General features: G+C 29.0%; 1 protein-coding gene across 1 annotated transcript; it reads right to left on the bottom strand.

Annotated features, from left to right (window-relative positions):
* Positions 1-4,976: 4,976 nt before the first annotated feature.
* LOC102604327 (EIN3-binding F-box protein 1-like) lies at positions 4,977-8,510 on the bottom strand. Its single transcript, XM_006358211.2, has 2 exons — positions 8,266-8,510; positions 4,977-7,615 (listed from the first exon to the last, which is right to left on the bottom strand). The coding sequence occupies exons 1-2, from the start codon at positions 8,288-8,290 to the stop codon at positions 5,712-5,714; spliced, it is 1,929 nt and encodes a 642-aa protein (XP_006358273.1). The 5' UTR covers positions 8,291-8,510; the 3' UTR covers positions 4,977-5,711.
* Between the last annotated feature and the right edge of the window lie 5,109 nt (positions 8,511-13,619).

Genomic DNA, 13,619 nt, shown 5'->3' with positions numbered 1-13,619 from the left:
TACTGGTAAAAACTTAAGCATTCTTTATTAATGTCTATATTTATCGCCGCTAAAAGTTGTTTTTATTGTAGCATATATATCCCACATTTTGAAGATTTTACCTCCAAAATAATAGTTGGAACAAATAGCTAAAGTATTGGTCATTGAATCTTGCATTATACATTATAAGATGTCAAAGTGATATCAAAGAGAAAGGGAAAAAGTACTCACACATCTTTACTTTTGAAGGGCAGGCAAATATACCTCTCAAATTTAACCATTTAAAGATGATATATTTTATTTTATTTTAAAAGTGATACATATATATCCTTCCGTCTAATAAATAGTGCATATACACTCTTATCGTCTACAAATGATATATATTTACCTATTCATTAACAGACTAAATTTAAAAAATCGTTTTGAATTTGAAGTAGGAACATTTATAGACATCGAAATTAATATTTCAGCATATTAAAATTTAACGATTAACTGTCATCGGAAAAATAATCCAAAGGTTAATGATCACCAAAAATATAATAGTAGGAGTGAATCTGCAGTCAAAATCATGGAAATTATTATAGAAATAATACTTCCATAAGAATGATTAAAAGTTAATTTTTTTTTAAAAAAAAGAATATTTCAAATTTTATTTTTACAAATCAAATCTAGAATACATCTCAAAAATCAATGTTTCATTTTTGAGTTCTATTTATATTATTCATGTTTTAAATGAAAATTATTAACTACAAAAATAAGGAAAAAATTATCTATGAGGGATAATTATTTATTTAAAATCTGATAAAATCATAAAAATTCTCCCAAAAAAATCATTCTCCAAAAAAATATATAGGTCTATTTTGACAATTACCTTTTTGATAGTCTTACTCGAAGTAATTAAGTTGTCTACATATTAACCGCTAACATTAACGATTAAGAGTTAACCGTTAATGATTAACGGTTAACAGTTAACGGTTAACGGTTAACAGTTAACGATTAATGATTAACTGTTAACAGTTAACGATTAACCGTTAACGGTTAACGATTCACAGTTAACGATTAACGATTCACGGTTAACAGTTAATGATTAATGGTTATCTGAAAAAGATGTCCTTCTTTGGATAAAAAGGATAAATATGAATCATTTTTTTAACGAGGGATATATTCCGTCTAAATCGTAAAGTTTAGGGGCATATTTGTCCTTTTTCCTATTTTGAAATAATCTCCAACACACTATTATAGTTCTCTCAACATCAATAACACACTCACTAATCTCACAAATAAAATTTGAAAAAAATAAAATATAGCAGAAGTCTTACTTTATGAAAATAAAAATATTGTTTCGATAAACTCTTGACTCAAAAGAAATATAACCGTATAATTATCTCATATATGATAAAATCCTTTTTTTTTGGGAATTATTGAAGCAAGCTTTCAATCCCTTTCACCCAATCACCCATAATTTTAAAAAAATTACTTCCAAAAAAGGTGAAGCAAGGTGCAAAGTACACAAAGAAAAATAATTACAATAAATTGCTTAAATATTGGTCCATGGTGGACCTACAAATCTAGTACATTGAATTTTGCATTTTATAAACACTGAGATGTCAAAGGTGATGTACAAGAAAAAGAAGTATTGTTAAACAACTTGTTACCATATATAATGCACTTCAAATTTGGACACACATCTTCATTTCAAAAATGTGCAAACCTACCCTATACCTATAGTGTATTACCAAACTTTTTGCCAAACGTATCTAATCAGCTCGTATTTGTTACGTGACGTTTGAAAGAAATGATCAATTCAAGTAACATTTGAAGAATGAAAATTTTTGGAGAACAATATATGTGTCTTTTAAAATATTCGTTTTATCAAATTTCAATGTTGTTTTTTTTTAATTAGAAAGAAAGCCACTAACAATATCGCGCTTCTACGAATTTACCTCTCATGTAGAAATTAAGACTTTGAAATATTTGTCTGAAAGAGACATCTAATGTGTATCCTATAGTTTTTATTTTTCACTTCCAAAAAAAGTGAAGCAAGGTGCAATGTATACAAATAGTTGAAAAATGTATACCATATTTTATAATTTTTACTTCAACTTGAAAAATGTTTTAAGCAGTTTTTTATACAATTGTTTGAATCACCTGAAAATTGTGTACTTGATTTTAAATAGTTGGTTTGACACTAATTGTCAATTAATTGATGTCTAACAATCAACAGAGCGAGATATACCCTAGTGCTTAGTATCTATTAGTGTGTTTTTAACCTCCTGCCTTAGAAATCTCAAATAAGGTGTGCAGATCTACTTTGATAGTGTATTACTAAACTTTTTTCCTAGACATCCAACCTAACTCGTATGATTGCACGATTTTGAAAGAAAACTTAACACTTGCACCCAACAATATTCCAACAACAGCACTTTGAAAAATTTGTCTGAAAAAGACGTAGGATGTCACTACATCAAAAATGATCGTTAGTGGCAATTAGCTTAATTGCCATAAAATATGTATTTTTAGCGGCAATTAACACTCTTTGTATATGTCCCTAAAACCTTTAGCGACATTGATTCTAATGACACTTAATTAATGCCGGTAAAAACTTTAGCACTCTTATCTATATTTTTTACCGCTAAAAGTTATTTTTATTATTGCACATACATCCCATATTTTGAAGATTTTACCTCCAAAAAAATAGTTGGAACAAATAGCTAAAGTATTGGTCATTGAATCTTGCATTATACATTATAAGATGTCAAAGTGATATCAAAGAAAAAGGGGAAAAAGTACTCACACATCTTTACTTTTGAAGGGCAGGCAAATATACCTCACAAACTTAGCGATTTAAAGTTGATATATATACATATATATTTTTTAAATGATGCATATATATTCCTCCGTCTAATAAATGGTGCATATATACCCTTATTATCTAACAAATGATGTATATTTACCCACTTATTAACAGACTAAATTTTAAAAAAAAATCATTTTTAATTTCATCAAGTCTACACTCCAATAAACTTTGAAGTAGGGACATTTATAGACATCGGAATTAATTTTTCAACAAAGTAAGATTTAACGATTAACTGTCATTGGAAAAATAATACAAAGGTTACTGATCACCAAAAATATAACAGTAAGAGTGAATCTGTAATCAAAATCATGGAAATTATAGAAATAATATCTTCATAAGAATGATTAACATTTAAATAAAAAAAGAATATGTCAAATTTTATTTTTACAAATCAAATCTAGAATACATCTCAAAAATCAATGTTTCATTTTTGAGTTCTCTTTATGTTATTCATGTTTTAAATGAAAATTATTAACTACAAAATTAAGGAAAAAATTATCTCTGAGGGATAATTATTTATTTAAAATATGATAAAATCATAAAAGTTCTCCCAAAAAATCATTCTCCAAAAAAATATAGGGAAAATCTTGACAATTACCTTTTTGATAGTCTTACTTGAAGTAATTAATTTGTCTACATATTAACCGCTAACATTAACGATTGACAGTTAATGGTTAACAATTATCCGTTAACAGTTAACGGTTAGTAGTTAACAGGTAATGATTAATTGTTAACAGTTAATGATTAACAATTAACCGTTAACGATTAACAATTAACGGTTAACAGTTAATGATTGATGGTCATCTGGAAAAAAAAGATAATCCTTCTTTGGACAAAAAGTATAAATATGAACTATTTGTTTAACGAGAGATATATCCGCTCTAAATCGTAAAGTTTAGGGGTATATGTGTCCCTTTTCCCTACATTGAAATAATCTCCAACACACTGTTATAGGTCTCTCAACAGCAATAACACACTCACTAATCTCACAAATAAAATTTGAAAAAAATAATATAGCAGAAGTCTTACTTTATGAAAATAAAAATATTGTTTCGATAAACTCTCTATTCAAAAGAAATATAACCGTATAATTATCTCATATATGATAAAAATCCTTTTTTTTTGGGCATTATTGAAGCAAGCTTTCAATCCCTTTCACCCAATCACCCATATTTTAAAAAAATTTACTTCCAAAATAGGTGAAGCAAGGTGCAAAGTACACAAAGAAAAAAAATTACAACAAATTGCTTAAATATTGGTCCATAGTGGACCTACAAATCTAGTACATTGAATTTTGCATTTTATATACATTGAGATGTCAAAGGTGATGTATAAGAAAAAGAAGTATTGCTAAACAACTTGTTACCATAAATAATGCACTTCAAATTTGGACACACATCTTCATTTAAAAAATGTCCAAGCCTACCACTATACTTATAGTGTACTACCAAACTTTTTTGCCTCACGTATCTAATCAGCTCGTATTTATTACGTGACGTTTGAAAGAAATGATTAATTCAAGTAACATTTGAAGAATGAAAAATTTAGGAGAACTGTTGATTTTTTTTTTAATTAGAAAGAAAGCTACTAACAATATCGCACTTCCACGAATTTACCTCTCATGTAAGAAATTAAAACCTTCACCCAACAATATTCAAACCACAGTACTTTGAAATATTTGTCTGAAAAGGCATCTAATGTGTATCCTACTTTATTTTTTACTTCCAAAAAAAGTGAAGCAAGGTGCAATGTACACAAAGAATGTATACAAAGAAAGATAGTTAGAACAAATCCCTAAAATATTGGTATCTGATGGACCTACAAATATTCCAACAACAATAACACACTCACGGAAGTCATAAGGGTAGAGAACTATTTTGATAGACTCTCGACTCAAAAAAGATGTAATGATGTAGTCATCTCATATATATGAGTGAATTCCATTGTTGGCATTCTTGAAGCAAGCTTTTAGAATTGAAACATAGTTGATTGATGAAAGTGAAACGTAGTCGTTTGATCAACCAACAAGGTAGAAGTAATCGATGAATTAATCGATTTTCGAGAACACTAGCACACAAGTAGGGATCAATAATCAAAACTTTGAGAGAGTTACTATAAGAAAGAAAAACATTAAGCACAATTTAGACAAACTAAACAGAGTTTATTACACATAACAAAGTAGTTGCAAAGTACAAATCTGAAAGACAAGGAACCTGTACAATCGAGGACTTTTTACAATCCTATCAAAAACTAGAACTTGGACACTAGAAAAACAACCTAGATGGACTAGTTGCCATGACCAAGCCCCAGATTATCAGACACCATGCTACAGAAATCGTTCGATTCCAACTACAGACGACTAAGATGATAAGTAAAACACTTATAGTAACAACGAGGACGACTTCTTAATACGAAAACTTACATACTAGAACTAAGAAAAAACTGTCTGATTCTGCAGTGTAGTACTATCAAGGCAAATGCATGATATCTATATAGTTTAAGAGAAGCATTATTAGTTCATCCCCGAAGGACGGGACAAGGAGCAACACTAGTGAAAACTTTAGCACCAGGACTTAGGTAACTGTATTCTCAGGATACCATGGTTGTGTAAGAGGCAGCCTCCGTGTGACACCGGAGTTTGAACGATGTGGAACAAGCTTTTAAGTAGATGAAGCCTGCAAAAAATGGATGGAAAAAGTTGTTTGTCATAGCCTCCTGGAAAACAACCAAGCCACTGGAGCATCACAAGGCCATTAGTTAGCCAAAAACCACAATCATGTTTACTTCTATCCCACCAAGATTAATGAACCAAATAGCTACGACTCGTAGTTCAAACACCTTTGGATGATGCATAGCCTTGTGCTCCAGTAGGCTTTTAGGAGAGGATATCACACCTCCACAAGTCCTCAACAAGAGCCTCGATTCTGCTGCTACCAATGGCATTGCAGTGCTGGAGATTTAAACCAATTAAGCTCTCACCCAATGTTCTAAGAGACGAAAAGCTCTTGTTTGTTACCATGGAGCAACCTGAGAGTGAAAGAACCTGCAAATTCAATTGCACTCCTTGGGATAAAGCAGCTAAACCCGAATCAGTTATTGAACACTTTGAAACATCAAGATCGTTAAGTAATAGACAATTATCAGCAATTGCCACCAAGCTTGCATCGGTAACCCTCCTGCATCCATCAAGATTCAGCAATTCCAAAGTCTCACCGTGTAGCCTAGCTAATGAGAGCACCACTTCATCGGTCACGTTCAGGCAGTGAGTAAGATTAACCTTGACGAGTCCTGCCTTGGAGCTCTCCAAAAGTGGGAGAAGCCCAGCATCTGTTATTCTAGTAAGCCCACTGAGATCCAAATGATGAAGCTGGGGACATAGCTTCCCCACCATAGCTAAGCTTCTGCTACCGAATCCTGCACAGCTTCGGATGGACAACGATCGGAGAGAATCACAGGGAGACAACAAGGAAGCTTGTGGAGGCAAATCCCTGACTCCCGAACACTTCACCAGGGAAAGTGACTTCAACTTGCTGCAGATTGAAACAGCATTTAGGATGCCTGTTTGGGTGATCTTGTCGCACTCTTCCAACAAGAGATACTCGAGAGATCCAGCAGCTTGAGCAAATGCAACAAGTCCACTATCAGTAACACGTTCACACTCGCGAAGGCACATGCTTTTAATATTTGTGCAGCCCTTTCCCACTGCTTCAAGACTCGGATTCGTCAGTCCAATGCACGAAGTGACAGTCAAAGAAGCCAGAGATTGCAAACCCTGAGCAGCACCCATAACCCAAAACCCCCTCGGACTTACGTGACCAAGTTTACACAGATTAAGATCGATAATCGCCTTGCCATAGTGACCAATGACAGCGAGGGAGAAATCCGTAATGTTTAGAGAATGAAGTTTCACTTTCTTCAACCTTGTATTGCCTGACGACAGAAGGCTAACAACTGCCTGATCACCTACAAGAGGGCAGTCTTTAATAGTAAGAGACTCTAATTTGGTACAACATCTTCCAATAGCTTGCAGTCCCTCATTTCCAATATTTTTACAAGATTCGATCGTCAAAGAAGTCAAACTTGGGCAATTCTCTGCTATTGCAACCAGACCTTTGTTGGAAATTGAGGGGCATTTAGTTAAGTCTAGCTTTTCTAATGAATGACATCCTCTTGCAATCTCCATAAGACCTTCATCTCCAACATCCTGAACATCCCACAATGAAAGAACTCTAAGAGACGGACAACCGTGGGCGATTGCTGATAGACCAACATTAGTAATACCCCGAACGGGGTTGCTCCCCCGAACTGAGAGCTTTCCAAGACCCCCACGGCTAGAAGTTCCAACTGCCATAGCTGAGAGCCTAATGTCTGTAGCTTTCTTCCCTTCTAAACACCTAGTAAGATATCCGTCACACTCCACTTCAAGATCTTCATCAGCTGAGGCCATTTTTGTATCATCTGAAGCCCCATTAGCAGCTGAAAGATTAGTATGGCGAATATCAGAGCTCCTCATATTACTCAAGAGCATAAGCCAACGCTTAGAAACGCAAGCTGCTGCACTCCTTTCACGGCCTCCTTCCAATCTTCTGAAGATCTCAAATAGGCATTCGTTGGGAAGTACTTCAATGGATGGATTCTTTGTCCTCTCTTCAACAACAAACGGGCCACTAATGCGTGCCCTCTTACTAACAGGACAGTAAATATCAGCATGACCAAGAGCCAACATAAGACCCAAATCAGCTGAACAAAGTGATCCTCCACTATAGAACTCATTATCACCTGAAGATCAAACATCAAGAACTTCATCAACTATCTTTTCCACCAAATCAACATACTAAAATTCCCAAGATTATAATTTCATGCCCTTTCTTACAAAAATCTTATATTTAACTTCATTTCAAGTCAGAGAACTCATTACATAAAAAACTTAAAACTGAGATCTACCAAATCAGATCAAAAGTTGAACAACAAATAAATTCTTAGCTACAAAGACCAGAAAAATGTTTCTTATTCACACCTTTTATCAAAAAGTGCCAATCTTTAACATCAATCTAAACAATACACACACAAAAACTTACTAAAGCATAATTTTTTTTTAAATAGGAGCAAGATTAACATCTTCAAAGCCAAAGCAACAACTTTTTAATCTTTTTTCAAATTGGGGGAAATGGGGCAAGGATTTACAAGGTGAAAGTTCAGATAACCAACCAACCAACTAAATGGAGCTACTAAAATTCCCAAGCAACAATTTTTTTCTTCTTGTTACTCCTACACCCTTCATATTCATATCAACAATCAACAACCCTTAATAGATTCATGAAGCACTAAAAATGAATCTATTCTATGAAAACTAAATCACCCAAATGCCAATTTCCTTAAAACTCAAAAACCCATAATCCAATACATGAAAACAAACCAAGAAAACTCACCACTGTAATTAACAAGAGTAGACATGGTTGTTGCTTCACTTCAACACAAACCCCCCAAAGGAAATTAAAAAAAAAAAAACTTTGCACCAAGAACAACAAACCCCAAATTTTATCTTCAACCAAGATTTGCATTACACATGAAAAAGTTCAAGATTTCAACAAAAACCCTATCTAAGTAGGGGAAAAAAAAGAAGGAAAGTTGAAAGTAGAGAAGAAAAAAAAGAACAAGTATTGTTCTTTGGTTACTTTGCCAAATGTTATGGTGCACTGAATATATATATACACATACACACAAAAAAATAATTAAAAAAATCAATTAGTAAAAAATATTATTTTATTGATAAAAAATATGTTTGTTAAGGTGTCAATCCATAGAAAAACATAAATCATTACCTTTTTCTCCAATTTTTGCACAATTCATTGAATCATTCCCAAAAACCGGTTTTTTTCTGCTGCTTACATCATACCAGTTAAACCGCGTACTGTTGTCCGGTTCATTTTTTCTTTTTTCTCCATCTTGGTTTCCTTTACTTTTCATACTTGACGACAACGTGGGGTCGTGTGGTCTGAAAAAGGTAGAGTGTATGTAGATCTTTTACGAGAATGTGGGATAGTGCGGTCTAGAAATGGTAAAGTGTAGATAGATCTTAATTTTACATAGCATAGATAGAAAGGATGTTTTCGAAATGAAAGAAGTAATGAAAAGGGAAAACGGCGCTGAGAAAACCTAGTTTTCGTACTCCGAAGATGGAAATTATTGTTATTTATAGAGTTCGAGAAATGAAATGTTAGGATGTACCCTAGATTTGATTAGGGAAAAAATGGAATTTGAAATACTAACATTTATTATTTTTTTGAATTTTAATTGTTTTGACAAAAGATATTTTCTCCGTGATTTTCGCGATTTTTATTATAGAATTACTGTAATTGTTTAAAATGAAGAAAATATAATTACTCAGAGTAAGATTAATACAAATATAATTTTTAGAAGATTTTTTTTTTTTTTTTAAGATATTTTCTCCGTGATTTTCGCGATTTTTATTATAGAATTACTGTAATTGTTTAAAATGAAGAAAATATAATTACTCAGAGTAAGATTAATACAAATATAATTTTTAGAATTTTATTTTTTGGAGAATTAATTTTGGAAGAACTTTTAAAATTTAGAGTTTGGTAAATGAAATGTTAGTTCTTAAGGATATACCCTAGATTTGATTTGGAAAAAATAGAATTTGAAATAATATTCATCATTTTTCTAAATTTTAATTGTTTTGATAAAGATATTTTCTCAGACTTTCGTGATTTTATTATAAAATTACTGTTATTGTTTTTACGTTTTTGGTCATGGTTAACCATTATAATATGAAGAAATATTAATTAATCCAAGTAAGATTAATATATATTTTTTTAGAATAGTTTTTTTTTGGAGAATTAATTTTTAAAAATAATTTAAAACTTGGAGTTCGGGAGTGAAATGTTAGTTCTTAAGGATATACACTAGATTTTATTTGAAAAATAGTAGATTTTTAAGTAATGTTTATCATTTTTCTAAATTTTAATTGTTTTGATAAATATATTTTCTCCGTGATTTTCGCGATTTTGATTACAGAATTATTGTAATTATTTTTACGTTTTTGGTGATCGTTGACCATTTTAAAATGAAGAAATTAATTACTCTGAGTAAGATTAATACAATTATAATTTTTAGAATAGTGTTTTTTTCCGGAGAATTAATTTTGGAAGAACTTTTAAAATTTAGAGTTTAGAAAATGAAATGCCAGTTCTTAAGAATATATCCTAGTCTCGATTTGAAAAAAAAAGAAAGATTTTATATAATATTTATCATTTTTTTAAATTTTAATTGTTTTGATAAAGATATTATCTCCGTGATTTTCGCAATTTTGACTATATAATTACTGTAATTATTTTTACATTTTTGGTGATCGTTGACCATTTTAATATGAAGAAAAATAATTACTCTGATAAGATTAATACAAATATAATTCTTAGAATAGATTTTTTTTTGGAGAATTAATTTTGGAAAAACATTTAAAATTTAAAGTTTGGGAAATGAAATCTTGGTTCTTAAGCATATATCCTAGATTTGATTTGGAAAAAAAATTAGAATTTAAAATAATATTTATCATTTTTTTGAATTTTAATTGTTTTAAAAAGATATTATCTCCGTGATTTCACGATTCTTATTATAGAATTACTGTAATTGTTATTACATTTTTGGTGACCGTTGACCATTTTAATATGAAGAAAGATTAATTAATTTGAGTAAGATTAATACAAATATAATTTTTAGAATTTTATTTTTTGGAGAATTAATTTTGGAAGAACTTTTAAAATTTAGAGTTCAGAAAATGAAATGTTAGTTCTTAAGGATATACCTTAGATTTAATTTGGAAAAAAATAGAATTTGAAATAATATTTATCATTTTTCTAAATTTTAAGGGAAAAAGGTCTGAAATATATTCGAACTTTGACCGAAATTGATGTAATAATACCGAACTTTGGAAATGACCATTTACCCCTCTACACTATTTAATAGTGTATCTCAAACGTATATGTGTGCCCACGTGGACATCATAAATATTGCATCATTATAAATAGTAATGTGTCCACATGTGCACATATATATCTTTTAAAAATACACTATTAAATAGTGCAAGGGGTAAAAGGTCTTCCATAAAGTTTGGTATCGTAACAACAATTTCGGCCAAAGTTGGAGTATTTTTCAATCCCTTTTCCCAAATTTTAATTGTTTTGATAAAGAAAATATCTCCATTTTTTTATAAAGATATTACTCCGTAATTTTCACGATTTTAATTATAGAATTACTGTAATTTTTACTACGTTTTTTGTGATTGTTAACCCTTTTAATATGAAGAAAAATTAATTACTCCGAGTAAGATCATACAAATATAATTTTTAGAATAATTTTTTTGGAGAATTAATTTTGGAAAAACATTTAAAATTTAAAGTTTGGGAAATGAATGTTAGTTCTTAAGCATATATCCTAGATTTGATTTGAAAAAAACAAATCGAATTTTAAATAATATTTATCATTTTTCTGAATTTTAATTGTTTTAATAAATATATGATCTCCATGATTTTCGTTATTTTTATTATAGAATTATTGTAATTGTTATTACATTTTTGGTGATCGTTGACCATTTTAATATGAAGAAAGATTAATTAATTCGAGTAAGATTAATACGAATATAATTTTTAGAATATCTTTTTTTGGAGAATTAATTTTGGAATAACTTTTAAAATTAAGGGTTCAGAAAATGAAATGTTAGTTCTTAAGGATATACTCTAGATTTAATTTGAAAAAAAAATAGAATTTGAAATAATATTTGTCATTTTCCTAAATTTTAATTGTTTTGATAAAGAAATTATCTCCATTTTTTTTATAAAGATATTATCTCCGTGATTTTCACGATTTTAATTGTAGAATTACTGCAATTTTTACTACATTTTTTGTGATTGTTAACCATTTTAATATGAAGAAAAATTAATTACTCCGAGTAATATTAATACAAATATAATTTTTAGAATAGTTTTTTATTTTTTTTAGAATTAATTTTGGAAGAACTTTTTAAATTTAGAATTTGGGAAATGAAATGTTAATTCTTAAGGATATACTCTATATTTGATTTGGAAAAAATAATAGAATTTTAAATAAAATTTTATCATTTTTCTAAATTTTAATTGTTTTGATAAAGATATTTTCTCCGTAATTTTCATGATTTTTATTATAGAATCACTGTAATTGTTATTACGTTTTTGGTGATCGTTGATCATTTTAATATGAAGAAAAGTTAATTTATTCGAATAAGTTAATACACATATAATTGTTAGAATGTTTTATTTTTTGGAGATAATTTTGGAATAAATTTTATTATTTTATTAAATTTTGAATGATTAATTATTCCTTGTGGGTATTTTTTTCTTTATTTTTCATTTAGCACATGCAAATTATAGGTAGAACTCAAGAATAAAACACTAGTTGTTGAGGATTTATTCTTCATTCAATTTGAAAAAAAAATGGAATTTGATATTTAATTTATTGTTTTTCTAAATTTTAATCGCACTAATACATATATTAATTCTGTCATTTTCCCGATTTTGACTTTATATAATTGTTTTTACAATTAAATTATTTACGACTACTAGCGTTAAAATTTTCATATGAATATAATTTTTTTTAAAAGTAATTCATTGAAGAATCTTATTTATTTATGTTATTTAGGGACAATATATTTTGAGAGAACTTTTATAGTTTTACCAGATTTTTAATAAATAATTAGCTTTCGTGGATAATTTTTTTGTTATAAATTTAGTTTTCATTTAGAACATGATAAATTATTAATAGAATTCAAGAAATGAAAAATTAATTCTTGAGAATGTAGTTGAGATTTTAATTGAAAAAGATTGAAATTTGAGACAAAAGTTAATTATTTTTCTAAATTATTATCGTTCTGATAAATTATTACTTTTCTAAAGTTTGTGATTTTGATTACTATGAGTATTGGATTATTTTCCTAACGATCATTAAGCTTTAAACCTTAATATGCAGATTAACAAATAGTCAATTCTTAGAATAGTTTATAATTTTTATGGAAAATAAATTTTGAGAGATCTTTTGTTATTTTATCATATTTTATGAATAACTAATTATCCTTCATGGATGACTTCCCCCCTTATTTTTCTGTAATAAATTTATTTTGCATTTAAAATATTAAATCATAACTAGAACTCAAATAATAAAATACTAATTTTTTAGGATGTACCTAGATTTATTTTGAAATTTGAGATAAAATTTATAGTTTTTCTAAATTTCGATCGCTCTAATAAAGATAGATAGTACTTCCATCATTTTTCGTGATTTTGACTATAAATTTACTATTGTTATTGAATTATTTTTCACTGTTAAATGTCAAATTTTGATATATGAATTATCAAAAAAGTAAACTTTAGATAGTCTTATATTTTGATTATTTTTTTTTGGAGAATGAATTTTGAAAAAACTTCCATTCATTGTGAATAAAAAAAAATTCCTTTGCTTTTCTGTGATAAATTTAGGGGGTTTTTTAGAACGTGAAATTATAAAATAGAACTCAAGAAATGAAATATTAATTCTTGAAAATGTGCCCTAGATTTGATTGGGAAAAATAGAATCTTAGATAAATTTATTATTTTTCTTAATTTTAATTATTTTGATAAAGTTATTACTTCCACTATTTTCATGATTTTTACTATAGATTTACTACTATTATTGCTAGGCACATAGCTTACACCTGTAATGTGGTCGCTGTTGAATTATCTCTCAACTGACAATA

Source organism: Solanum tuberosum, unplaced genomic scaffold, assembly GCF_000226075.1.
Source record: "Solanum tuberosum cultivar DM 1-3 516 R44 unplaced genomic scaffold, SolTub_3.0 scf00272, whole genome shotgun sequence".
Classification (NCBI taxonomy): domain Eukaryota; kingdom Viridiplantae; phylum Streptophyta; class Magnoliopsida; order Solanales; family Solanaceae; genus Solanum; species Solanum tuberosum.
The sequence above is the reverse complement of the archived record's forward strand: the minus strand, read 5'-3'. Positions and strand labels throughout refer to the sequence as shown.

Coding starts and splice junctions, on each gene's coding strand:
- LOC102604327 (XM_006358211.2), bottom strand. CDS start 8,290: ATGTCTACTCTTGTTAATTACAGTG. Junction 7,616..8,265: donor TACTCTTGTTAATTACAGTG/GTGAGTTTTCTT, acceptor TTTGATCTTCAG/GTGATAATGAGTTCTATAGT.